Below are 27,842 nucleotides of genomic sequence, written 5' to 3' on the forward strand. Positions count from 1 at the left end.
GTCACTCTCACATTCACACACTGGTGGAAGCAGCTACGGTTGTAGCCACAGCTGCCCTGGGGCAGACTGACAGAAGCCAGGCTGCCATATTGCGCCATCGGCCCCTCTGGCCAACACCAGTAGGCGGTAGGGTAAATTTATTATATTATATTACATTATATCCTCTTTCACATTAGAGCCACAACAGGACCCACTAGAACATGGGAACAAGTAAAAGTGAAATGTAAGAATATTCTACAGAATGGTAATATTTATCACTCATATTGCTTTTCGTCTCTTGAAAAGAGACCCTGAAATAATCTGTTTGTTTGTTTATAACAGCAACCAAGAAAAGGGCAGAGCAAAAAAAGACAGGTGGTGGTCCTGCACCCCCTCGTCAACAAGTTGGTTAAGTAAATAATACCCTCACGGGAAAATCGATATCTCTCTATGAGCACACTGTCGCGCTGAGCTAAAGGATCCTGTCTGTCCCGTAATATACGCTGAATTCTGAAAACTCTCCTTATCAATCTTGCACCTTCCACAATGGGTGGCTCGCGTATACGGACAGAACATGGCTGCGACAGACTTCCCAAATCCACCTTCGCTTTTATAGCCGTGGTCTCTCATCTTGATTACACGAAGTAATTTACAATTGCTACTCTGAAATATGAATTACATCTGTAATAATCACATACATGTAATAGAATGTTAATAGTACATTTCCCTTTTTTAGGAAGTGACCTGTATGTATCTGTGTGAAATCAATAAAAGGATCAAGTGCTGCATTATCTTTAGTTACATTGATGTTATTTATTTATGGTGAAACAGTGGTGGAATATCGCTGTTGCTTTCGTATAAATGAAGCGGACATACCTGAGTGGCCGCGATCTAATCCTGTTTACATAAAGTAAACCTGCTCCCGAGCAGGTTTACGCTTACGGCTCTGTTGCTATGACAGCAAGTCCCGGATGAGCTTCGGGGAACCGAACGATCCAAGATCACGCGAAATCGTCAACAATCAAATCCAGCTAACTTACTTAGTGAGGTACGAAGAACGGACCCCTGGGTCTGTGTCCCTGTGTTTTGTGTTGTTGGGTTAATTCTGTTCTTCAAATTCTGGTTTTCTGTTATATTTATTGTTCCTGGTTTCTGTTCTCTTCCTCACCTCATGTTACCATTTCTCAGTGTTGAGACTGCGTCTCTGTGTCTGTCTTGTATTTCCTGTTTTACTTTGACAGTCTGTGTCTTGAGTCATGTCTTCAGCTCTGCTCCCCGCCTCGTCACATCTATTTAATTAAAGCTGTGTTCCCACCTGTTCTCCATCCTCTCGTTGTCCTCTTTGTGTATATTTGCTGTGCGTTTCCTTCTGCTCCACGTCGGATCGTCTGTTTGTCATCCCGGTGTTTCACTCTGCATTTCCTCCTTAGTGTTTGTCTTGTGCTCCTCCTTCCCGATTGTCAGGTTTTTGCTATGTTCTCCGTGTTTCACGTGATCCTTTGTTTAGCTGTTTGCAGTTTAGGTTTTCCTTCAGTTCCCTGTTTGCTTCTTACTGTGTAGCGTTGTGTCCAGCCAATAATAAAGGCTCACTTTCTTTGTTTTTGTTAAATTCACCTCTCCACAGATTCTGCCTCACTGACTGTCACTATTTCTGTATCTCTCCCATTCAAAAACACTCCATACACAGTTTATTTTATGTAATATTCAATATTAACCTATAAATTTAGTCTTTTCAAGGAAGCATTTTTTTTCTTTTTATGGCATTCAAACCTTTTTCTGTGTGGATTTTCTACTGCTAAGCAGAACACACAAACTTTAAGACCTGGACATATTTGAAACCTGTTGTTTCTTCATTATCAGCTATTTGAGTTTGCACCGCTGCAGTAAACCTCAACAAACAGACGACCCCCTATGAGCAAACACTTTGTGAAGGTGGTAAGAAAAAGCAGAGAGAAGAGTCTGTTTCCCAAATCCAAACTGGAAGCTGGTTCAACAGGAGAGAGGCCTGATATCTGACGGCTCTGCTCTCATTCTAGTTTTCAAAACTAATAACCAAAAGTACGACTGCAGTCTGAGAGCGACGTGCTCTGTTGCAATCATACGGTACTACAGTATAAGGTCTTTAAGAAATGATGGGGCCTGATTATTCAGGACTTTATATTCAATTCTAGATTTAACATGGAGCCAGTGAAGAGAAGCTAACAAGGTAGAAAGATGATTTGTCTGCTGTCAGGACTCTAACTCCAGCATTTTGGATTAACTGGAAGCTTTTTAGAACATGGTTATATTAAGTACGTTATGTTGTGTTTTGTCAACATAGTGAAAAACACTAATAAAAACAAACAGCTGCTTATGTTGATTATGAGTTTAACCCTTTAACACCTAGCATAGAACCTGTGTAGTGCCATTTTTGGGAGCATTTCAAGTTGATATACATCAATATAACCATTATAGCCCAAATTTTAATAATATGTATGCATTAAGTGCATAGTAATTACAAAAAATTAATTAAAAAAATTTAATTAAAAATTAATTACAGTTTTCAAAAATATCCACGCTGGACGGAGTTTTTAAAAACGCTGTTTACGTGTGGATGAAAGGTGCAAACGCATAGAAAAATCTGCGTTTTCAAAAATACTCGGGTATGTGTGGACGTAGCCTTAATGAGTGGAAAAAAAGTTGGCGTTCATCCTCCAGCTTCACTGTGCTAATGTTATGCTAACATGGCTGTGTCGCTAGCAATCACGTAGCACAGCATTATATTCCAGGTATTCCAACTTCAGTAACCCTACAAACGCCACTGCTGTGTAGTTTTCTGTCTTCATTTATGTTGGAAGTGGTAGCAGAGCTGTATGTTTTAATTAGTTTCAAACATCTCTCAGTCAGAACATGGTATGTCATGTTTAGGTGTAAACTAGCGAGCTAACTTCCTGTTAACTTCTAACTCCGTTAAATTTAATAAATTCTGTTTTCATGGATGCATGGATGTAAAACTTAATTGTTACACCCGATAAAGCAGCAATGCTGATGATTTAATTAAAGATCAAAGAATTTAGACCGTTTTTAACTCTTAGTGTTCGTTTGACTTTGGGACCTGAAATTGACGGAGTTTTGGACCCAGATTACTCCGCGAAGCTCCTCACTACGGCAGCCATAATGCTCTGACAATCCATCAAGCAAGAAATGCGGCTTACCAAAGTTGTACTAAAACATTTTTAACAGATTTCTGCACGCCCAAATCAGTTCGAGGTCAGTAAGCACAACCAGAATTCATACATAAGGCACACTTTCGATTTTTGAGAAAATTAAAGGATTTTAAGTGTGCCTTATAGTGTGGAAAATACGTTATACAGAAGAAAAGAATATATCGTGATATATATCGTTACCGCACATGCTTCAAATTATATCGCGATATGAATTTTAGGCCACATTGCCCAGCCCTATTTCCCACCACAGGAAATTTATTTTAAGTGTCTTCATAGTTTTATTTTTAAAATACACCAATTTTTATATACTGCAGGAAAAACAAAAATAAATATTATAATGAAAATTTGCAAAAAAAAACAGCAGGTGCATCAAAATAAACTATTTCCAGCAGTGCAATATGAGTCCTAAGCATCCCAGAAACGATGCAGAAAGTCACAAAGTCAAACATAACTTTTAAAAACCAAATTCATGGGCTGCATCCTCCTGAGGCCGCATTTGTAGACCGATTACGTCACAGCGACGCGCCGAAGGCTGTCCAAATTCGCAGACTCCTCCGAATGCAGCCGACAAATGCGTCCTCCTTTTCTCCGAATTCGAAGGATGGGTCGGGTGTGTCCTTCGTGGCCTACCATATCCCAGAATTCATAGCGCGGCCCAGCCAAACTCCAGTTTCCAACAATAGCGGCCACTACTAAGTTTTAAATTTACTCATACTAATCTTTCTGGGTCAGAAAATAAACTTAGCTGTGTAAACATCAAATATCTGCTCGGTTTATCAAGATATCGCATATTTGCAAAAGTGCTTCGACGTTTTCGGAGACGTCTGCTACCCACCAGCTCGATGGCTAGCCGAGAGCTTGAGGGTCACTGAAGCCGCCGAGAACGGCACAACTCCCGGCACATCATTTTCAGATCACCGCGGACTTTCGCTACTCAGGTTAAACGTGATATATAAGTCACTTAGAAACCTAAAAATGTTATTGTTGGGCTTTTTTCAGTGTTTTGTTCGTTCGTGAGTAAATTGGTTTGGCTGAGATTAAAGTTATTAGATGAGATTAGATAAAATAAAACTTTATTAATCCCCCGGGTGGGTTCCTCCTTGGTTTTTACACAGCTGACTAAACGTCAAACAGAAAACTGATTAAACAGAAGTATGAGACAGTCGAGAATTTACGCCAGTGTCCTATTATATTTTAGATAGCAAGGAGCAGACGGCTGAGTTTATTAAACTCCACCGAGACAGCGGTGACGCTAATCAGAAGGCTAGACTGTCCAATTTCCCCAGCCGTTTACTTCTGGCCTACCCGACCTTCTGAGGACCCGGCCCACATAGACCGCGAAGGCCGGGTCCTCAGGAGAATGCAGCCCATGAATTTGGACATGACCACAGTCTTATAAGCCCCTGATGGTAAAAAACTACATTTCCGCAAAATGACGTCACTTCCGGTTTCAGGCAGGTCATGGCGGACATGCGATAGTACGCGCTGATGGACGGAGGAAGTGTTACAAACAGCTGATCGGATTGGCAAAGCGTGTTTCTGGAATATTATGTTTTTGTTGCTGCAAGTGCTTTTTATGCAATTTTTGCAAAGCTTTATGTGGAAGGAAACTGTGACCTTGGACAAGCTGATGGCATAAAATGTAAGTACAACTCCTCCGGTTTCATATGCAAAAAAAATTGTTGTGGTAGCTTACGTGGTTGCAGAGCTACCGGGATTTAGAAATAGTTACGCAAAATGGAGCATGCCCCGACCGGCTTTAAAGGGTTAATATCCAGCTGTTGGAGCCCTAAATGAAAAACACTTCAAATGAGCAGTGTTACGATTTATGAAGCTAATGAAAGATTTTATTACTAAAACATGCAGGAGTGGTTTTTAACTTAAAGGAGCCATAATAAGTCATGATACATTCATACAATATGCATAAGAGGGCAGACCATGTTTCATTCATACATCCTTCTACCAGTAACCTAGTTCATCAGTTTGTAGCTTCACATAACAAAAGTAATTTTTGTTACAGGTTTTTCAATCACGTTTGTTTTTGTGTGAAGACGAACTACACGTACCAGACCTTTCTTATCTGCAAAGGTTGTTATAATTTTTCAGAATACCCAAGACCTTCGAGGTTTTTACATTGGGATCTAACCATGACAACATCTCCAGGCACAAAACAACTTTTTATCCATTTCTGTCATTCTTGTAGCAATGGTAAATATTCTCAAATCCACAGTTTCCAGAGAGGTCTGAAATGTACTGGATTTGTTCCCACCTTCTTCTAGAAGTAAAAAGTCTTTTTTTGGTCAAATAGTCCTGGAGGGAGAGCTGGTTTTCACTTCATGACAAGCAATAACTTTGTGATGTTGCATTAAACATGAGTCAGTATCTAAAAAGTAATCCCTTCAAGGTGCACGGCCCTGCTTGTCATGCAAGTGAACACTACTACATACCGTTTTACAATACTACGCTGTACTGTTGGCTGGGTTTTCCTCCATACAGTTTACAGAATAAACATTTTGCTATGACCCTTTGCACAGCTGAAACTCCATTTGTTATCCAAAATCTGGGAAACATGCTCTTTGGCCAGTCCTCTTGAAGATCCTATTTCATTTTTCTCTCAGTTTCAATGGAAACTTTTGAATCAGAATTTTAATGTTAGCTGGCATGTTTAACTCCTCCAAACACTGCAGTTCCTTCATAGCATTGCAACACTATGTATAGATATAGACAATATAGATGTCCTTGTCATGGTTCTGGGTCATTTGACCCAGCGTTTTGAGTTTGTTGTTTATTTGGTGTCTATCATGTATTAAGCCAGCGGTCCCCAACCTTTTTTGCACCACAGACCTTTTTAATGTTAAAACATTTTCTCAGACCAGCATTTAAGGTGTTGCAGATAAATACAACAGAATAAAATGATATGACCAAGACAAAAACTGTGGTATTTTGTAAATACAACAATAAACCTGTATTCACTAACGTTATTAGAAGCCTCCTTCTGAAAATGGGCCAACAACAGATTAACATCCTCCTCTCTGCCTCTTAATGCTCTCTGGTCGCTATGGTAACACGTAAATATTTGACATTTATTCAGAACACACGGGAGAAGTTGCAGGGGAACAGAGTTGATGATTAAAAACTCTGAAAACCATAAATTTCATGCCCGAGCCTAAACTCTCGCGACCTGGTACGAAACAAATGACGGACCGCTGGTCTAAGCTCACATCCATCATGGACAACACCTCCCACCTCTGCATGAGACGGTACAAGCACTGAGCAGCTCGTTCAGCAGTACTTTTACACCCACAGTGTAGGAAGGAGCGTTACTGCAGGTCATTCTTACCAGCAGCTGTCAGACTCTAACCAGGGGTGCACATAACTTTTTTAGTGAGCTACTCAGGTGAGTCCCAGGACGGTTTTTAGTACGCATTGAAAACGATCTTTTTCAGATATGCTACAAGTCACTCTCGAAGCCAGTTGCATTATAATGGCTGGCAGGTGGTCTTCATGCCTCCATGTATTATGAGACTTACCCAGTTTTACAAAGGGGATCCCATTTTCTTCACACAGCTTCTTCAGTGTAGCATTTTTTTTTGTTCCACTTTTTTTTTTTGGAGCATCAGCTTGACCACACAGCGATTAAATGTCTCACAGTAAGGATCCTTGTGATCATCTGAATTTAAGAAATCTCCCAGTGTGTGTGCTGTGCAGAGAATGTGCACAAGGGAGTCTCCAACTGTAGCAAGTTGCCGGAGTTTTGGCACAACGCCATTGGACATACCCACGTTGATAGCAGCCTCGTTTGTGCACGCAGCGACCAACTTTGTTGTCCAGTCATCCAAGCCTGTGTCCTCAAGAAGTCTCACAAGTCCACCCCTATGCGGTGCGGTCAGCACCCAGTTTAATCAGTCACACAGACACAATGTAAATGATTTCCTGCTCAACTTTTGTGATGTCAACAGATCCATCGGAAAGCATCCCCCAAAAATCGGCAGACTGCAATTTGGCTCCTAACTCCCAGCTGATGGTGTGATGCTCTGCACGATCCGTGCCCCCTTCACGTGAATGATATGCACATCTGACATTTACTCCTAGCCGCTACAATAATAATATCCTCAGAATATAAATAGGGACATTTCTTCTCAGCTAGCTTGTTTATTAGCAATGACTTGCACCACATTTCAGTGCACTCATTGTTAGCTTTAAGCCACGGCAGTTTGGAGCCAGTTTGGAACCAGTTCTTTTTTCTTCGGCTCTGCCTTCAGTTGGTGTTTCTTAGGTGGTTGCGAAACACCAAAGAAGCTGTAGGAACACGTGTCAGGTTGAATGAGATGTGGAGCTCTGTGGAGCCTGATCTCAAGGATTTTGAGTCTGACACTGAAACCAGTAGAGGTTCTTTCTGTCTTTTCAGATTCACTGTGATGGGAGTGATTTCAGCCCTGAGTGATCACGCTGATGTTTGCACAGAGCAGATAATTTAGTAAATGTTTTGGCACATTGGTAACAGTGAAACAGTTTATTAGTAATGTGGGATCGTTTGTGTTCGGAGTATGAACTGAGATTCCTGAAGCTCTTGTCACACTGGTCACAGCTGTAGTTTCCTTCCATGTGTGCACGTTCATGCTTGTTACGACTACCTGAATGTGAGAAGCTTTTTTCACAATGTCTGCACTTGTATGGTTTCTCTCCTGTGTGGACTCGTTTGTGTCTTTTAAGGGTGACTGCAGTGATGAAAGATGACCCACACTGTTCACAGAGGTGCTTTTTAACCCCACTGTGAATGAGTTCATGACGTTTTAAGTGATGTGATGTGGTGAAGCTTCTCCCACATTCTTTGCAGTATTTCACTTTGTCTCCAGTGTGTCTACGTTGATGTATTTTTAGGGCGGCTTGCCAACTGAAAGTTTTTCCACAAAGGTCACAATGAAAGTCTTTCCCACCACCACAGTGATGACAGGGTTGAGAACTGGATCCATCTGTGTCACTCTGCTTCTAAACAAAGACACAAAGACAGTGTAAGTCATTCCTTCAACATTTTTATCCTGAACATCGCCTGAAATAAAGAGCATCTCTGCAGACGTCCAATTACATTTTACTGTTTCAGTTAACACACTCAGTTTACTGGGCTGCAATAACTACAATACTACCATCATAATACTACAGTAATACTTATTTCATGTTACAGTAACATCTGAGTTACACTAAAGTACTACTTTGCTAATATTTGCAGGGTACCAACACAGTGCTAAACTACTAATGTAACACTGTAGTAATACTCATTTATTACTGCATTAATAATACTGTAACTGTGCAGTTATAACACTCAGCTGAATGGGACAACACAAACACTACTACCCCCATGACACTGCAATTATAACATTAAATTAGTATTTTAACACTAATGTCTAAAAGTACTAAAGTTAAAAACAAGCAATGATACTACTGCTACAATATTACAATACCATTACGTAACGATACAACTTTGTTAACCATAAGAGAAGATTACAGAATGTTTTGGTTTTGAGCTTATTTTCATTGTGTTTTATTTTATTACATGTGCTCCTAACAGAGGAATCAGGCTCTGTAAACAAAAGGCCATTTATGCTGAAATAATAACAATATCATGATATACCAGGAAACTGCCTGAACATTAAATAACACCATCATATTAATTTTCAGCACTTTTAGTTTTTAATGATCGTGTAAACAAAAATCACAACTGAAATGAAAATCTGAATAATCACTCAGAGCTGCTTTTCCATGCAGTAGAATTGCTAACATGCTAACACAGTTTAATGAGCAGAGTTGTTCCAAACAGTCAGGCTAAAATGACAAGATAACAATATAAATACATACCTCACAGTAACTGCACTTGTAGAGTTTCTTTCTGGTGTGGATCTGTTGGTGTTGCCTCAGGTAACGTGGAGCTTTAAAAGTCTTCTCACACAGGTCACATTTATAAGGTCTCTCCACAGTGTGAGTAAACATGTGTTGTTGTAACTGTGTGCCCGTTACAAACTGTTTATCACACTGTTCACAGCAGTACACAACATGTCTGGTGTGAATGTTTAGGTGTGTATTTCGGCTCCTTATGTGGCTGAAAGTTTTTCCACAAATCTCACAGCTGTATGCCTTAATTCCAGAGTGGCTAACTAGATGATTCTGTAAGTGACCATTTTGAGTAAAAGCTCTGCCACACTGATCACAGCTGTACGCTTTAACTCCACTGTGGATGAGTTGATGTTGTTGTAGGGAACGCTCCCAGGAAAAAGACTTTCCACACAAGTCACAGCTGAATGGTCTCTCTCCAGTGTGGATGACCTGATGACGATTTAGTTCAGCCTTCACAGTAAACTCCTTCCCACAATCATCACAGCTGTATGTTTTCTCTCCCTTTCTTCTGTGAGGTTTGTCGGCCTCCTGAGAGCGCTGACTTCTCGCTCCATGTTGGTCCTGCAGTGACAGAGATACAAACAGAGGCAGTGAGTGAAATGCAGTCGTGGAACAAACTCAACCTTCAAACTCCCTCCATTAACACTAGTTTTAAACCTGAAGGTGGAGTGTGGCACCAAACACCTTAAAGGTCTCTTATCCCCACCTGCTGGTAGTTCTACCACATTACATCCAAACTGGTGTTAAAAATAATTAATGACTGTTCAAACACTCTAAAATTATGCCCATCCCTCCTGCTGTACACAAATATTAAGACTAGCATGCTAACACACTCAGAAAAGTAATAAATGTTTACCAGGTCTATACTTTTTTATATTTCACGTTGCTGTTTCCTATTAGATATTTTTATAGTGGTGCAACAGATCAACAATCTCATGGTTAGTATCGAATCACGGTTTTAAGTCACGGATCGGATCAATTTTCGGATCAGCAAAAGAAAGACAAAATTTTTACATGTACTTATTTATTTTATTTAAGTATATTTTTGCCTATTAAAAACATTCAACTCAAGACTCATTCCACGCAATTATATAAAAACATATTAAGGTGCAATATAGGGCAGTACAGGGCTTTGTATCTAACACTCCGCTGCGATATAATGAGCGGTCACGGTCACGTAGCTGTTCGTTGACCTGGAGGTCCACCCATTTGTAGTTAGGGCAACAGAAGATGACTGGGACAGTTCAGCCATAACTTTAAACTTTTCCTACTCATACCTGCCTGGATACGATCTTGTCACTGAAGTGGACGCGCAACGGGATATTATTATTTGGCTCAAGCACGTTCATCATAGTTTAAACCCCTTGTTTTGCCCAACGGAAAACGGCCTCCCGTCTGCAGCTAAACACACCAGTAGCTTTTGTAATAGCTTTAGCCCGGTCGGACTGGGCAGCAAAGGGCTGCTTAAATGCTGCAAACTCCTCTGCTCCTCCACTTGGACCGCTAGCACTGGCCATGATTATCACTTGACAGACTGACCACGTGCACCATACACATACTTTTTTTCCTTCTTTTTCGAATGTTCGGATCACGTGCGTGCCGAAACGTGGAGTGGGATCGGTTCGGATTATGGATCAACCGTGATCCGTTGCACAACTACTAGCTTGGTTCAGTGAAGGAGAACATCAGCGTCTGATTGTAACCTGAGGAATTTTTTACTTTTACTCCCTACATTAAAAATATATATCTGTATTTTCTACAACTTACATTTACAAAACAGACTTTTTACTTTTGGTTTAAGGCATTTGCGGGGAGTTATTTCATCACTGCAGGCATCAAACATTAAACCGATCTGAGCCTAAACAGTTACACATGAAAGCTAAGATGAACATGAAAGAGGCAAAACTGTGTGCCATAGCCAGGGGTTAAAATGGGCTGGTTCCCCCCCCCCCCTCTTGCACAGCACTAAACAAATGCAGGTTCTCATAAGTTGCAGTCACAGTACTTCAGTACCTAGCTAGCCTGTTGTGTGCAGTTTGTCTCACAGTGTGTTGCTGGCTAAAGGTCCAGCTGCTGTACATCACAGGGAGAGAAAAGAAAGAGAGCTAACTTCACTCAGAGATGGAGAAAGATAAGACACACAGGACAGGAGAGGAAGAAGAGAGGTTAGATTTAAAGGGAAGGACTGCTCAGTGGGATTTGATCAACTCAATGGTAATTCAGTTGTACATTGTTGTACATTTGTACACAGTGGATTTAATAAACTGGAAATGTAAAGCTTACATGCAAGTGCTAATGTGTTGAAATCAGATATTGAGTCTTTACATGTGACATTATGTTTTTTCATATATTGAAAGATGCTGCAAAACAATCTGAGACAAACTATTTAGTGAAGTGATTGTATATATAATAAAATACAGAGTCATATAACAGGTTGGGAGTATGAGAGTTTTAGACGTGACTGATCAGGGCAAAATTGCTAGCCCGAAGTCCCGGGGCTAGCGATTTTTCCAGTCGGGCTACCAAAATCTATCTCTGCCCTGTCCGTTGGGCTATCATAGGAAGGAAAAATATATATCAATGCTTTTGCATTCCTTCGGAAATGTAGCTGGGTAATTATGTCATTGGCATCGATGAGCCACTGTCAATATGTGACATATTGAAATTGCGTTTGAATTTTCGCTTGTTTTTTGCTTTCACTTTGCTATCGGGCGAACTGTGTATAGAGAGCGACAGCACTGATTGGTGAGTGACGATAATTTGCGCACCAATTCCTCTGACATCGTCTTATCAATCATTAGCTTACTACGCAGACATGACAAGTGAAATCTCCCGCAGCAAGCTTAAACATGTGAGAGGCTGATCGCGCAGCGAATCGCTGAGCGTTATGTGAGTGCGTGTGTAAAAGCAACAGGATATATATTTTAGTTCTGCTGAGCTAAATAAGACAGGTCAGGGTGAAGAACTGACAGCCAAAGAAAAGCTTACCAGAAAACGGAAAAGTTCTGACAAATCAGACTGTAAGGCAAAAAGAAAGTGCAGCTTTTTTTTTTTTGTCCCGTTTGGATCTTTAGCCATCAGAATTGTTGTCTTAAGGCCAAGAAAGATGCCAAGTGGATTTATTTTACCAAGCGGATCATCATGGCCTTGCCATATTGGTCCATTTGATTGACCTTTATTATAATTATGTATTTATTTTATTTTATTTTCAGTTGCTACAAACAGGACAGACATGACTGGGGGATAGGACAGGGAGAAAGAATGAAAGAAAGAGAGGGAGAGAAAGAAAAACAGAGGGGAGAAGAGACGGTGAGAAAGGGGGGAAGAAAGAAAGAAAAACAAACAAAACACCTGGATCACCTGTATGGAGAAAAAAAAAACAGAAGACAAAGCCAAAAAAAAAAAAAAAAAAAGAGCAACATAATAAATACAGCACCATCACAATAAACTAGCTAGCAGTAGATAACAGTAGATGCTAAATATTAAACGCTATTGTGCAGCACGCAAGATAGACAGCGCACAATGTGCTTTGAGGCAGCAGCCAAGAAAGGTGTAGTCCGCGTCTGTGAACATCCGTGTGTACACCTGTGTGGATACCTGTGTGGATACCCGTGTGGATCAGCATGCTTGTATTCCAAAGGTTTCTCCATGTAACGATCTACTAGGGAGTGTGGGGAGCCATAGCCCCGTCCCCCAGGGCATGAAGCAGGTATGGAGGAGATCCAGGCCCCAGACATCCAGAGGCCCCAGAGTACGAGGACCCGAGGAAGACCACCAAAAGGGGGGGGAACCGTGCCACCCTCCTGGGAAGAGCTGAGTAGAGCCCCAAACGAGAGGTCACAAGGGGTTGCAGTGGCGTGCCCGCGGGCTCTGCTGGCAGCCAGCTGTGCCAAAGAGGACTGAGCTTCAGGCCCAGAGGCCAGAGGTCTGAGACAAGAACCACCAACACACCAACGTCTGAGGGCATCAGCCACCAGCAGGGAGTGTGGTGAGGGGAGATAGGCCTCCGTACTTTGCAGGGCCTGAGATGTACCCAGAGAGGCTGAGTCTAAGACCCAACCTGACATATAGACAGACGAACAGGCGCACGCGGACACAAACGTGCATTCCCACCCCCATATACACAACCAAATACTCGGCACTCACCCAACGTGTAGACAGACACAAATAGACACTGCACAGACAGTCACACTCCTCAAACATACTCTATATCCCAGGTCCAGGTACCCCTGCCCCCAGAGGTGCAAGCCGCACCTAGACCCAGGAGATGTAACGCTTCTCTCTGGGGTGGAGGCAAGTGGACCACCTCCTTATCTGCAGTAGCAGGGAGGCCCCGCATCCCAGACCCCAATCTGAGGGCCAGCACCTACTCCCAGCCCCCCAGCCCTGACGGCTAACAGAACCGGGGTGAGTGAAGACCCCGAACCTCCCTACGCCCGCTCATATGTAGTGTTGCTGTGTGCTGTTCTAAAGTGCATTTAAAACACAGGAGAGCATGGTACTAGCTTCCTCTCAGAGAGCAGCACGGCTCTTCCCGAAAACCCTTAGTGTCTAAATGCATTTAAAATTGAGGGTAGGGCACCAGCGCCAGAGGTGGGTTGGAGTACACCGACCATCCTCTGGATGCTGTAAAACGTGCCCACCCCCAAGGCCCTATATGTATGTGTTATGTGAGAGTGTGAGTAATGTGTCTAGGTTGCAGAATAAAATTGAGGCACAGGCGGTCAGAAGGGGACAGAGGGGGAGTGCCTCCCCTGCACCCTGGTGACAAACCTGCACCCCAAGCCCTGCGTGTGCGGGTGGGTGTGGTAGAGCGGGAATAGGGAGGCAGCTGAGGACAGGGAGGGAAGAAAGGGAGGGGCAAGCGGCCCCTCCTTTTCTTCCCTCCCTGTCCAAGTTGCCCAGCAAGCATACTAAAGGGGAGGCTGGAATGTTACATTTCAGACACTTTGATAAGTCTTCACATATCTCACGCCAAAACTTCTGCACTGGTGGACAGAACCAAAGAGCGTGGATGTAATTGTCCGGTGTATTTGCTGTGCAGTGTGAGCAGTTGTTGGAAGGCGTATAGCCCATCTTGAACATCCTATGACCAGTATAGTGCACTCTGTGTAATATTTTGTATTGTATTAATTGCAAACTGGGATTTCTGATCCATTGAAAGGTTTTTAAGCATATCTGAGACCAAAGGTTTGGGTCTAAGCTGATCGATAAATCTGCTTCCCATTTTGCAATAGGAAGGGATATTGATTCATCTATTTTAGAAAGTGTTCTGTATATTTTAGACAATAATTTGGGGGGTTTTAGACTAAAAAATAAATAAATTGTACCACACTTGGTGGTGTTTGTAATTAAGCTTCACTGGGATTAAATGTATTTTTTACTATGGGTTTAATTTGTTGATATTCCAAAAATTGTTTCTTGTTGATCCCATATTGTGTCTGTCAAACGAAATAAAGTCTGTTCCTTCCAATATATGTTCCAAGTATTTAATTCCTTTGCAACTCCAATCTGGAAAGTTTATCATATTATTGTTTTGTAATATGTCCGGATTGTTCCAGATAGGTGTACGTTTGCATGGGATTAATGAAGACTCTGTCATTTTTAGAAACTCCCACCATGCTGTCAGAGAAGAGCTGATGTTGATGCTTTTAAAGCATTCATGTCGTTGGATGTTTGAGCTGATAAATGGTAGGTCTGAAATTTCTTCTTTTTTTTTTTTGGGGGGGGGGCCTGTCCCGTTTGGTTCTTTTGCATCAGAATTGTTGTCTAAAGGCAAAGAAAGATGCCCAACGGATTTACTTTACCAAACTGACCATCCCAGCCTTGCCGTAATGGTCCATTTGATTCACCTTTTATTGTTTATTTTATTTTCACTTACTGAATACGGGACAGACTTGACTGGGGGAAAGAAGGGGAGAAAGAAAGAGGGAAAGAGAAACAGCTTAGAAGAGGGACGGGGGAGAAGGGCAAAAGACAAAAACCAACAGAACGGGCAGAGAAAAAAAATGCATATATCGATCACCTGCTGAGAAAGAAAAAAGAAAGCAAGCAGAAGAGAACAAGAGTAATAGAATAAACAACATCACAATGATATATGGGAATATGACAGTAAATACTAAATGTTAAACATTATTGTGCAGCACATAAGATCAACAGAACACAGTGTGCTTTGAGGTAGGAGCCAAAAAGGGTGTAGTTTGTGGGTGTGATCACCCGTGTGTACACCTGTGAGCATGGACGCGCTTGTTTTTTGTTTTTTAAAAGGTTCCTTCATGTAATAATCTGCTAGAGGGTGTGGGGGGGGCCACAGCCCCGTCCTCCAGGGCATGAAGCAGGTGTGGAGGAGATCAAAACTCCAGACATCCAGAGGCCCCCAGAACACAAGAGACCAAGGAAGACCAACAGAGGGGCAGCTGCGCCACTGTCCCAGAAAGAGCTGAGGAGAGTCCCAGATGGGGGCTCACTCAGCAGCCGCGGAGCAGAAGCCAGGGGGAGTTGCAGTGACGTGCCCGTGAGCTCCGCCGGCAGCCAGCTGCGCCTGAGTGACCGAGCCCCAGGCCGAGAGGCCGGGGGCACCCCACCTCCGAAGTGGCCCGAGCGAGCCCCAGGCTCCAGGCCCCGATAAGCGGCCGCCAAGGAGTGAGCCGGTGTGTACCCGGACGCCCATCCCTGGACACAAAGAACCACCAACGCACCGATGTCTGAGGGGGTCCACCACTGGCAGGGGAAGTGGTGGTAGGGGGAGATAGGCCTCCAAACCTTGGAGGGCCTGAGATGTCCCCAGAGAGGTGGCGCCTGACACCCAACCTGACATATAGACACAGACATACAGGCACACACAGATACAAACATCCATTCCCACCCTCATGCTCTCATATGCACTTACTCCACACTCAACCAACGTGGAGACAGACATAAAGAGACGTTGTACACACGATCACACTCCCCAAGCGTACTCTACAAACCGGGTCTAGGTGCCCCCGCCCCTGGAGGGGGGAACTGCACCCAGACCCAGGTGGTGTTTCCCTTTTCCCTGCGGTGGGGAGAGGCAGACCGCCCCGACTCCGCAGCAGCAGGAAGGCTCCACACTCCAGACCGCAGTCGGACGGCCAACTCCTCCTCCTAGTCCTAGCCCCCCTGCTCCAGCAGGTCGCAGAGAATGGGGGTGAGAGAAGACTCCAAACCTCCCTCCACCCGCTCATTGTAGTGTTGATGCATGTGTGTTCTAAGGTGCAATTAAAACTCAGGAGGGCATAGAGCTACCTGCCAGAGAGCAGCAGGTAAGCGCATGGTCCCTCCTGCTAGCCCTCAATGTCTACGTGTATTTAAAGGTCTGAAATTTCTAGGTTATTACATAGTGCCTGTTCTACATCTATCCAAGGTTCATCTAAGAGGGTGTGTTTAAACCATCTAGAGATGAACTGAAGCCTGTTGGCTAAAAAATAGTGATTAAAGTTAGGCAGATCTAATACTCCTTATCCTTGGTCTTTTGTAGTGTTTTTAAGCTGATACGTGGGGGTTTATCTTTCCAAAGGAATTTAGAAATATACGAGTCTAGAGATCTGAACCAATCTTGTTATGGCTTTTTTGGGATCATTGAAAATAAAGACCATCATTTTTACAGCGGCAACCCTTCCCATGAGTGATGTGGGTAGATATTTCCACCTAGCCAGATCGCCTTCTACCTTCTTTAAAAGTGGGATGTGGTTTAATTTAGTTAATTCTGAAAGCTTAGGAGAGACATTAATACCTAAATATTTAATATTTCCAGATTGCAGTGGGGAAGGAGAAGAATTATGGAAGGAGCAATTAATCGGAAGAACTGTAGATTTTGACCAGTTAATTGAATAATCTGAGACACTTGAGAAAGAATTTATCAATGCAATTACCCCATTGAGCAGCTTTATGGTTTCATGGACAAAAGAATTTCTGTGGCTGCAATATGACACGCTATATAACCAGGGGTGCACATAAGTGCGCAGGTGCGCATTCGCTGTCAAAATAAAAAACGCACAAAAGATAAGAAGTTGCAACGCGTGTTTGCGTACATAAGATTTTCTGGAGGAGGACAGACATTTGTTTAGAACTCTTAAAGATGTCGAAGAAGCAAGCTCCTTTAAGCAATTACTTTGGCGTTCCTCCACCGCCAAAGAAATGTCAGAAGGAGTCCAAACCACTAAAGAAACGCGTATTCTCGGAAAAGTGGTTGCAGGAGGTGAGCTGGCTTCAAACAAATGATGAACGCACAGAGATTTGGTGCAGAATGTGTCATGAAAATCCCACTCTAGCGGACAAAAACAGCTTTTTATATGGACGCAAACGCGCGTTGCAACTTCTTATCTGGTGTGTGTTTTTTATTTTGACAGCGAATGCGAACCACTTATGTGCACCCGTGTAAATAACATAATGTTCTGCCGGATGTGTTGTTGGTTTTTCCTCAAGAAATGCATTATTGCTCAGTCTGCAATATCTTTCCCAGAACAAACACCAATTGCAAATAACATACTAAAAATAAACCTGAAAATCAGTTTAAAACAGCGAACTATGTTGCAAAGAGTGAACTACCACAGGCACAATTTAGCAGTCTTTGCAAACTTCAAAAAGCAAATGGCCTAGATTTTGGTTCCACTTGTCTCTTACCCGTGACTTCAGGATCTGACGCAGACGGATTCATGTTCTACACAGTTCTTGCATGTTCATAGAAATTTCTGTTCAATTAGAACCAAGTATTTGAGTTGATGATTGAAATTTTAATACAATGTTGTAATTTGTGTTTCAATAATTTTTTAATTAATGTTTTGTTTCCGTTAAAATATTATACTTTAATGTGGTGAAACTGTGATATTTTCCTCACCTCCTGTGTTGAGCTCATTGTTTCCTCTGTAGTGACTCAGCTGAGTCCAGATGGCTGAAAATGTTCCTCTGCTGCTCCGTCAGACTCTTCTCCTCCTGCTGATCAGCTGGGACACAAAACAGATCTTTGTTAGGCTCCACACTGCACTGAAGAGTCAAAGTGTCTCATATGTTCATCTGACAACACAAAGTACAAATTTCACTCTGATTGCTTGTAGAAATCTTGTGAGACGTGTTGTGCTGCAAAGTGAGGAAACTCTCTCACTCACTTATACTTCAGGAGGAACTTTGTGACATTGGCTCTAATATTCTAAGCAGCCCTTTACTATGACAGGGTCATAAAGTCATATTTTTCTACCAAATCACCAGGAGCTGCACATTAACCACCACAATATATTTTATTCTCTGTGCTTTCAAATATGAACACTGTTTACTTCCATCTCTGTTTCATTAGTTTTGTTAACATCTTCCTGTGCATCACTTTACAGCAGCCACACTCATTAAAATGAGACTTTGTAGGAGTTCACTTCCTCTCATGTGTTCATCCACAGCAGCTGGACAAGAAAGTTTATTGTGACCCTGATACTGCAGCAGATCGCTCTCATCCATTTCCTGTTATCACTTCAAATAGAAACGAGGCTGTAGAGGTTTGGTGCAGGCAGAAAAACAGCTGCAGGGACAATGAAAAGACTTTTCTGCTGCAACTTCTCCCAGCATGCTGAGCTAATGATTAGTTGGTGTTTTTCTCCAAACACTCTCTCACTCTTCTCTCAACGTGTTCACAATAAACTGTGAACAGACACCGAGGAGAGCAGCAGAAGACCTCATTCAGGAGCTAAACTCAACATGAACTGAACTCACAGTAAAGTTAGCTCGGTGCTTACCTTTAGATGAGCCCACAAACCGAGAGAAACTCCGCGATGAAGCTGCAACTCTTTCCAAACACAGGAAACAGATCAGGGAGCAGAGACCCACGTGGTTCACGCTGATCTCAGCTACGATCCAGGAGACAAGGGTGGGCAGATCGATGCAGATATCGATCCCAACGGTGGTACTACTTTATTCTCTTTGAATGGAAAAGCAGCTCTCTGTGCAAAAACCTCCTCTCGTGGAGCATTCTTACTTTGCTCCGCCCCTTCTTCTTCTTCTTCTTCATATCGTTTATTTGCGGTTGTCAAACAACAAAATGGTGAATTACCGCCACCAACTGGTGTGGAGTGTGAACTGGAACGTCGACCCTCAAATCCTCCCAAATAATTTACTCTCTTTGAATAACTGGAATAAGGCCTGATAACTTTCTCTTCTTGAGTCCTTTTGCAGTAAATCAATAAGATCCAGTTTTGTTTTTATGTTACTGAGGTTTTGGATCAGTTACCTTCTCACAGTGTAATATAACATGTGCTATAATTTTCTCTTTCTTGAATGATTTGAATGGAGGTTATAATCCACCATCACTGAACTGAAATGAATCTCTAAGTAGGAAGTCATCAGTTCAGTTTTTGATCAATTTGACTGTATTTTACTGTGCAGGCTGAGTTTGATTCGATGAGTTAGGGTTTCTTATTGGTTATATTAATGTCATTAAATAGTTTTTTTTTTTTTAATTAATTCATGTATGTATTTCCTTTTATATATAGCACTAATTTACAGTGGGAGTTTCCAAGTTGTGTTATTGCAGGGTAAATGTTATTTAGAGCCTTTTAAAAGTATTCTAATAATATCTTATCTTTTAACAGGAGTGACTGATTTTAAAAATGTGACTCTTTATGTCTGTTTAATATTTCATTAGTCTCTGTTACTCTATTATTTCTCTCCATACTCAACCTTGTTTTTTCCTATAACAGTTATATATCAAATATTATAAATCTGACTTTGATAAATATTTAGATCTTCGCACATTTCAGGGTCCAAGTGTGGGTTGACTGAAGTGTTTGTTTTTATCCCCACAACATAATAAACATTTACTGTTATATGTACAGAACCAAAAATCAAAAATATGATATATGCATTACTGTCTTCAGCCTCTAGGGGTCATTGTTGTTCAGGAAGTGCATTCTCCTCTGACAAGCTGCTAAAAGCGCTTCTCTAACCAAAGACTGTAAACAGAAGATGCGAGAGTTCAGAAACAGTAAAACAGATTCACAGAAGCCACAGTGACATTAAACATACAGCACTGACAGTGAAGACAGACAACATTACAGGTCAGTTGCAAAAACAATAACACTAATACAGAACACTGACTATAAATAATGACATTAGACCTCACTAAGATCAGGATAACTGGTGACCTTCAGGGCATCAATCCAGTATGCCTCTGATGACATGACATGAGCAGTGTTACAATTTATGAAACTGATGAAAGATTTTATTACAAAAAACTAAAGGAGTGTTTGTAAAATAGAATCTCTCGGGAAAATGAAGGTGTGGCAACACACAAATATATATTAGCAATTTGAGATGGACCGATCCGATATTAGGTATCGGTCCGATACTGACGTAAATTACTGGATCGGATATCGGAGAAAAATTTAAAAAAATGTAATCGAGCCATTAAATATCAAAAAAGCACCTCACAAAACTTGCGACATGGCGTAACTCGGCTCATAACCGTAGCACATTGCAGCAGTACGGGTCACGTGATAGAGCGGCTGTGTGTATTTGTAGCCTCGCTACCAATCCGGCATTTCATCTCCGAGGAAGTTTTCCCAGAGAGAAGTAAAGCAAGTGTGTAAGTTCATCTCTGAATATTTGTAAAGCATTCCAGCGTTAAGCTTAACAACCGATATATGGAGCGACTGCCTCTTCTCTCTCCTGCTGCTACTTCAATCGAAACTGATTAATGATCAGCTGATCGGCTTTTCTGTCACGAGTCCGTCTCTCTTGTTTGTTTATTGCTCACTTCGTGCCAGAAAGAGGAAACCAGCAGCTGAACAACTGCAGCACGTTTTAGCTTGATAAGCTGTTGTTAGAATCTATTTATTATTACTTTCTACTCCAGGATCTTTTTCTACGTAGCTGACGGCTGGTAACTGTGCAGGGGCGGATCTAGCAAAGTTTAGCCAGGGGGGCCGATAGGGCATTAACAGGGAAAAGGGGGCACAAAAACATACTTTTCTTTCTTATTCTCATTTAAAATGTCTAGCTTTTAATAAATAATTATCCGAATCTTACACCCAAAGTTTTAATCTGATGTAAAATGTATAGAAGTCCATTACTGTATATAGTAACTATTAAGTCCAATATACCCTAGTAAGCTGTAGTACTTTTTCCTTTGGGAAGATACCATTTGTTCAATCTGCAATTCTGTTGAAGAAAGATGTTGAATCTATTTAATTATTCTTGAAAAATTACTGGTTTTTGTGTTTGTTTGTTTGTTTTTCCACACTGCATCAAATTAAAGTTGATTACGTCAATTAAGCATCATGAGGTGGAGGGTGGGTGGTTCCCTATTTTTTTTTTTTTTTTTTTTGCTGGGAGTTTTAGAACCCTATTAGTTAAGTTGCTTATTATTTCTGCTAAGTACTCTTTAAAATACCAGAATAGGGAGGATGGTGTAGGTTTAAGTTTATTAGATTGATCAGTATTGCTGAACTATGAAATATTTTGGGTGCAGTTCAGTTTTTTGCATACAGGTATAACAGAATAGCTTTAGTGTTTGTTTGTTTTTTTAACGTGAGTATGAACGTATACAAAAAGCAGCAAGATATTAAAAAACTGTTTTATTGATTAAAAAACACACTATATCGGATTCATATCGGTATCGGCAGATATCCAAATTTATGATATCGGTATCGGACATAAAAAAGTGGTATCGTGCCATCTCTATTAGCAATTACATTTCAGCTCGCCTGGACTTTTGTACTAGTCTTTACTCTGGTGTTAGTCTGTCGTCAGTCAGCCGACTGCAGCTGGTCCAAAATGTTGCAGCAAGGTTACTAACGGGCACACGCAACCGAGACCACATATCTCCCATACTGGCATCCTTACACTGGCTGCCAGTCAGTTTTTGAATTCATTTTAAGATTTTATTATTTGTTTTTAAGGTGTTGCATAGGTCTGAACCCTCATACCTTTCAGATTATTTAAATTGGTACATTCCTGCAATATCACGGAGGTCTGTGGATCAGATGCTCTTGGCTGTCCACGGTCCACATTAAACACAGAGGAGACCAGGCCTTTGCTGTGACTGCTCCTTAAATTGTGGAACAAACTGTCCCTTCACATCAGGACCTCCTCAACATTAGACAGTTTTAAAACCCTTCTAAAAAAGGAATGAGTTTGTACTACTTTTGTCTTACTCAAATCGTATAGAAGTATTGTGTTGTATAGCTGGAGACAGCGTTAATACCGCTGTCTGCTTTGGTCGCAAAGCCATCATGGATCTCTGTGGAGATCCGGCTTTTTTTTTTAGAGTCAGTTAAAATCAAGGCACTCAAAAAGATCCTCTGGAAAAGAGTAATATTCTTGGAACAGAGTTTAATAAACAGAATTATATGGACAGTAAGAAATTACACACAGAATATAGCGAGACAGTTAGCAGAAAGCAAAGTGAAGCGAACCCCATGGTGAAGAGCCTTTAAGCACAAACATAACAAATTTGCAAAGGGATAACAAACAGTCGTTATAATTAATCACACATTGAAATATCAGACAAATCAACAATACAGCTCTTCCAATTAGCGGCTCGTTAATATTATGCTGAACACAGTCCAAAAGATTCAACAAGTCACATCAGTCTCTGTCTGTCTACTGTTTACTATAATAGCCAAGAAGCTAACAAAGGTAAACAGCAGTTTTCTCAATCCCTACTAATGAATGTTATCTTGTTTCAGGACAATACCAGGTAAGCAGATGTGCAGTTTTTTCTGGGATTTCACACAACCCAGAAAAAATAATTAATACATAATAGGCTTGGAGTGAAGATATGAATCATAATCAAGCAGCCCGCCCCCTCCCCTTTCGACAGGTTGTGTGTGAGACTTCAGCACAGCATCAAGCAGGCGCACCGAGGGCCCTGACACTCAGTTTTTACATATATGCTGTCAACGTTAACGCTGTCATCAAGATTGACACAATTACAATTTTTAACCCATCTGGAGCGCAGAATGGACGAACTTTGGACAAACTGTCCGAAATACATTGACAGAGACATTTCAGGGATTTCTGATTTCTGCGCTCCAGAACGGATTAACTGTGTAAAATTTTTAATCACGTAATCGTGATGTCAGCATTGACATTAAGTTTAACCCTCGAACCTCAAGAGGATCTTTCCTTCTCTTCAGATTCACTGTGATCCTGTGATGGGAGTGATTTCATCCCTGAGTGATCACGCTGATGTTTGCACAGAGCAGACAATGAGGTGAATGTTTGGGCACATTGGTAACAGTGAAACAGTTTATTAGTAACGTGGGATCGTTTGTGTTCGGTGTATGAACTGAGATTCCTGAAGCTCTTGTCACACTGGTCACAGCTGTAGTTTCCTTGCATGTGTGTACGTTCATGAAGGTTACGATTGCCTGATTGTGAGAAGCTTTTGTCACAGTGTCTGCACTTAAATGGTTTCTCTCCTGTGTGGACTCGTTTGTGTGATTTAAGCTCCCATGCAGTGGTGAAGGATGACCCACACTGATCACAGAGGTGCTTTTTAACCCCACTGTGAATCAGTTCATGTTGTTTTAAGTAACTTGATGTGGTGAAACTTTTCCCACATTCTTTACAGTATTTCAGTTTGTCTCCAGTGTGTCTACGTCGATGTACTTTTAAGGTGTATTGGTGACTGAAAGCTTTCCCACAAAGGTCACAACAAAACCCTTTCCCACCACCACATTGATGACAGGGTTGAGAACTGGATCCATTTGTGTCGCTCTGCTTCTAAACAAAGACACAAAGACAGTGTAAGTCAGTCCTTCAACATTTTTTTCCTGAACGTCGCCTGAAATAAAGAGCATCTCTGCAGACATCCAATTTTTTTTTTTTTTTTTTTGTGTCCCGTTTGGATCTTTAGCCATCAGAATTGTTGTCTTAAGGCCAAGAAAGATGTCAAGCGGATTTATTTTACCAAGTGGATCATCATGGCCTTGCCATATTGGTCCATTTGATTGACCTTTATTATAATTATGAATTTATTTTATTTTCAGTTGCTACAAACGGGACAGACATGACTGGGGGATAGGACAGGGAGAAAGAATGAAAGAAAGAGAGGGAGAGAAAGAAAACCAAAGGGGAGAAGAGACGGTGAGAAGGGGGGGAAGAAAGAAAAAGAAAAAAAACAAAAGAAAAACAAACAAAACACCTGGGTCACCTGTATGGAGAAAAAAAACAGAAGAGAAAGCAAACAAAGCAGACGTACAATTACATTTTACTGTATCAGTTAACACACTCAGTTTACTGGGCTGCAATAACTACAATACTACCACCATAATACTACAGTAATATTAAAATCATAACTGACATGAAAATCTGAATAATCACTCAGAGCTGCCTTTTCCATGCAGTAGAATTGCTAACATGCTAACACAGTTTAATGACCAGAGTTGCTCCAAACAGTCAGGCTAAAATGACAAGATAACAATATAAATACATACCTCACAGTAACTGCACTTGTAGAGTCTCTTTCTGGTGTGGATCTGTTGGTGTAGGCTCAGGTTAAGTGGAGCTTTAAAAGTCTTCTCACACAGGTCACATTTATAAGGTCTCTCCTCATTGTGGGTAAACATGTGTTGTTGTAACTTTGCATGTGTTGTAAACTGTTTGCCACACTGTTCACAACAGTACACATCATGTCCAGTGTGAATGCGTAGGTGTCTATTTCGATTCCGTATATGGCTGAAAGTTTTGCCACAGATGTCACAGCTGTATGCCTTAATTCCAGAGTGGGTAACTAGATGCCTCTGTAAGCTGCTACTGTGAGTAAAAGCTCTGCCACACTGATCACAGCTGTACGCTTTAACTCCACTGTGGATGACTTGGTGTTGTTTTAGAGTATCCTTCCAGGAAAAAGACTTTCCACACAAGTCACAGCTGAACGGTCTCTCTCCAGTGTGGATGACCTGATGCTGTTTTAGTGAAGCCTTCCTAGTAAAATCCTTCCCACACTCGTCACAGGTGTATGTTTTCTCTCTCTTTCTTGGTTGAGGTTTGTCGGCCTCCTGAGAGCGCTGACTTCTCGCTCCATGTTGGTCCTGCAGTGACAGAGATACAAACAGAGGCAGTGAGTGAAATGCAGTCGTGGAACAAACTCAACCTTCAAACTCCCTCCATTAACACTAGTTTTAAACCTGAAGGTGGAGTGTGGCACCAAACACCTTAAAGGTCTCTTATCCCCACCTGCTGGTAGTTCTAACACATTACATCCAACCTGCTGTTAAAAATAATTCATGACTGTTCAAACCAATGACTGTAGAAAACGTTGTCTCTATCGCTCACTAGTGTCTGGCTAGATCATAAGCCCCGCCTCCTCTATGTTAGCAGACGGGAGTGGGGTCAGACAAAAAATAAAGAAATCTGCTCAGATAACTTTTCAATCATTAACTATAGATTAAAATAGTAAAGCCCAATATTTATGCATGAAACCAGCTACAGCTGTTTGGTAGCTTACGTTAAAATAAAGTTTGTTTCAAATATTCTGGTTAAAAGAAACAGTCTGGATAATTCTTAATAAGTTATTGTTCACAGTTACATGGACATTACTCTGTACAGCTTACATGCTCTGAGAGAAATAATTTGAAGCTTTAATATTTCTTGTCCAATACCCAGGCAACCGCTGAAACACCAGTTATAATGCCTGCGTATGTTGGTGACCACAATGCAGCAGCAGACTGAACAAGGACTGAAACCTGCTCCATCTCATTTTTATCAATTTACATAGCACCTACAACTCAAAGGTAAACATATTGCAAAATCTGTTAGTATATAAGGCTTTGTCCTTATCTAATAAACAGCTCATATGTCAGCTGTCAGCAGAGCTGTAGAAAGGAAAATATGTAAGAGAAGAACTTCAGATCCCGAGTGTGTGAGGACAGAGAGGATCAGCTTTATTTCAGATTTGAGGGATAAACTTTATTTTTCAGTTTGTGATGGTTCTGCTGTCTTTGTGATTCCAGGAGCTGCCCTCAGATTCAGACCTCAGCACCACCCAGTGACAGCAGACAGATCATCCAACATGTTCACATGTTAACTGCAAAATTAATTGATGAAAACAGTACAAAGGTTAAAGTACCACATGATGTGCTGTCAGTGAAAGCTGCAGCTCTTTTATTGATACAAGTAGTGCTGTCAATAGATTAAAAATAATAACCTCATAAATAATCTAATAAATCGCTCAATTTTCTGTATTTAATCGCAATCATTGATCAATAAGCCAGAATGCAATTACACTTTTTGAACTTTATATTTAAGCATGTAACAGACATTCATGCAATATAATGAAATAAAGAATATTTGCGTCAATCTTTTAACACAGGTTCTCTCCTGTGAAATACAACTTTTTAAAAAGCCTATTTACTAATATGTAAGTATACATTAATATATAATATATATGAGTGCTGTCAAACAATTAAAATGTTTAATCATATTCATCACAGGGTTACTGTGGATTCATTTATTCTTTATGTTTCCTTTTATATATTTCCATAAATTTCTAATTTCTTCAGGCTGGAGAAACTGATCAGGAGGGCTAGTTCTGTGGTCGGCATGAAGCTGGACACTCTGGTGACAGTGGCAGAGAAAAGGACACTAAAGAAACTGCTGGACATTATGGACAATGCCAGACATCCTCTCCACACGGCCATTAACAACCAGAAGAGTCTGTTCAGTGACAGGTTGCTTCTCCCAAAGACAAGAACTAACAGACTTAAAAACTCCTTTTTCCCACACGCCATCAGACTGTTTAACTCCTCCCTGGAGGGGAGAGGGAGGGGAAACAGGAGGACAAAGGAGGGGGGAACAACTAAGCTGTAGTGCCTCTTCACCTCACTGTGCAATACCTTTTGTGCAATACTTTTGTAAATAGTCAACGGTGCAATAGACTCAATACTTGAAATGTGCAATTCACTCGTATTTTTATTTTTATTCCTATTTATTCTATTTATCCCCTTTGTATATTTTATTTATATTGTCTCTGTATTTATATGTGTGTGTATTTTATATATATATATATATATATATATATATATATATATATATATATATATATATATATATATAATATTCTGTAACTCTGTAACTTCTGTCGGTGCTGTGCTTTTTTGGAAATCGAATTTCCCAGAGGAACCCACCCGAGGGATTAATAAAGTTCTATCTAATCTTATCTAATCTAATCTAATCAATGATAACAAACTCAAATTAACAGTTACTATTTTGGTTTAATGAAGTAAAATATCTGTTTGTAACCTGAGGGTTTTTACTTTTACTCCTTACATTTAAAAAACAGATGTGTTACTTTTGGTCTGAGGAATTTAAGGAGAGTTATTTCATCACTGCAGGCATCAAACATCAAACCAATGTGAACCTAAAAAGTAACACATGAAAGGCAATCCGGATCATGTACTAATCACCAGGGTGTGAAATATAAAAAGTACGGTGGCCCTGAGAGGCCAAACGGACTGCAACTTCAGAAAAAACTTGCAAAAAGAAAAACGCTGCAAAAAGAAAAACACTGCAAAAGCACACAAAGCACAACGGAAAAAGGAAAAAAGACAACGGAAATGTTTCTGGGGAGACAATAACCGGACGGACCAGTTGCACGAACCAAAACATGCTAACAAGTGCACTGGGACTGGGAGACACTTCAAAGAAGTGGAAGCGGTGCGGCCAAAGAGTAAACTTTCAAAAGTAAGTTCTGAATATTATGTCACTTATTTATGTGCAAATGTTTAATAATGAGGAACATTAAAACATTACTGTTGGCCACAT

The 27,842-nt window shown here is 41.0% G+C and overlaps 2 protein-coding genes across 6 annotated transcripts in view; both read right to left on the reverse strand.

The window, feature by feature from the left end:
• Positions 1-27,842, reverse strand: part of LOC113029474 (uncharacterized) — a 71,691-nt gene that overhangs the window by 20,231 nt on the left and 23,618 nt on the right. The window contains exons 4-5 of one of the 4 annotated variants that reach the window (XM_080306635.1): positions 24,515-25,111; positions 22,390-23,798 (exon numbers count right to left, since the gene is read on the reverse strand). In XM_080306635.1, coding sequence (XP_080162761.1) covers positions 23,187-23,798; positions 24,515-25,111 — 1,209 coding nt within the window. In that variant the 3' untranslated portion in view covers positions 22,390-23,186. Of the gene's footprint in view, positions 1-22,389; positions 23,802-24,514; positions 25,112-27,842 lie in introns of those variants that run through there. The other 3 variants (XM_080306633.1, XM_080306632.1, XM_080306634.1) reach the window with 3 other exon arrangements.
• Positions 5,005-19,057, reverse strand: LOC113029511 (uncharacterized). Of its 2 annotated transcripts, XR_013911499.1 has the most exons (4): positions 17,932-19,057; positions 17,718-17,785; positions 9,039-9,635; positions 5,005-8,174 (listed from the first exon to the last, which is right to left on the reverse strand). XR_013911499.1 is itself a non-coding variant. In XM_080306637.1 (3 exons), exons 1-3 carry the CDS (start codon positions 17,947-17,949, stop codon positions 7,596-7,598), a joined length of 1,194 nt encoding a protein of 397 aa, XP_080162763.1. In that variant the 5' UTR covers positions 17,950-19,057; the 3' UTR covers positions 5,005-7,595. The 2 variants fall into 2 exon arrangements, 1 of the variants encoding a protein (XP_080162763.1); XM_080306637.1 differs by lacking the exon at positions 17,718-17,785.

This window comes from Astatotilapia calliptera, chromosome 9 (genome assembly GCF_964374335.1).
Source record: "Astatotilapia calliptera chromosome 9, fAstCal68.1, whole genome shotgun sequence".
Classification (NCBI taxonomy): Eukaryota; Metazoa; Chordata; class Actinopteri; order Cichliformes; family Cichlidae; genus Astatotilapia; species Astatotilapia calliptera.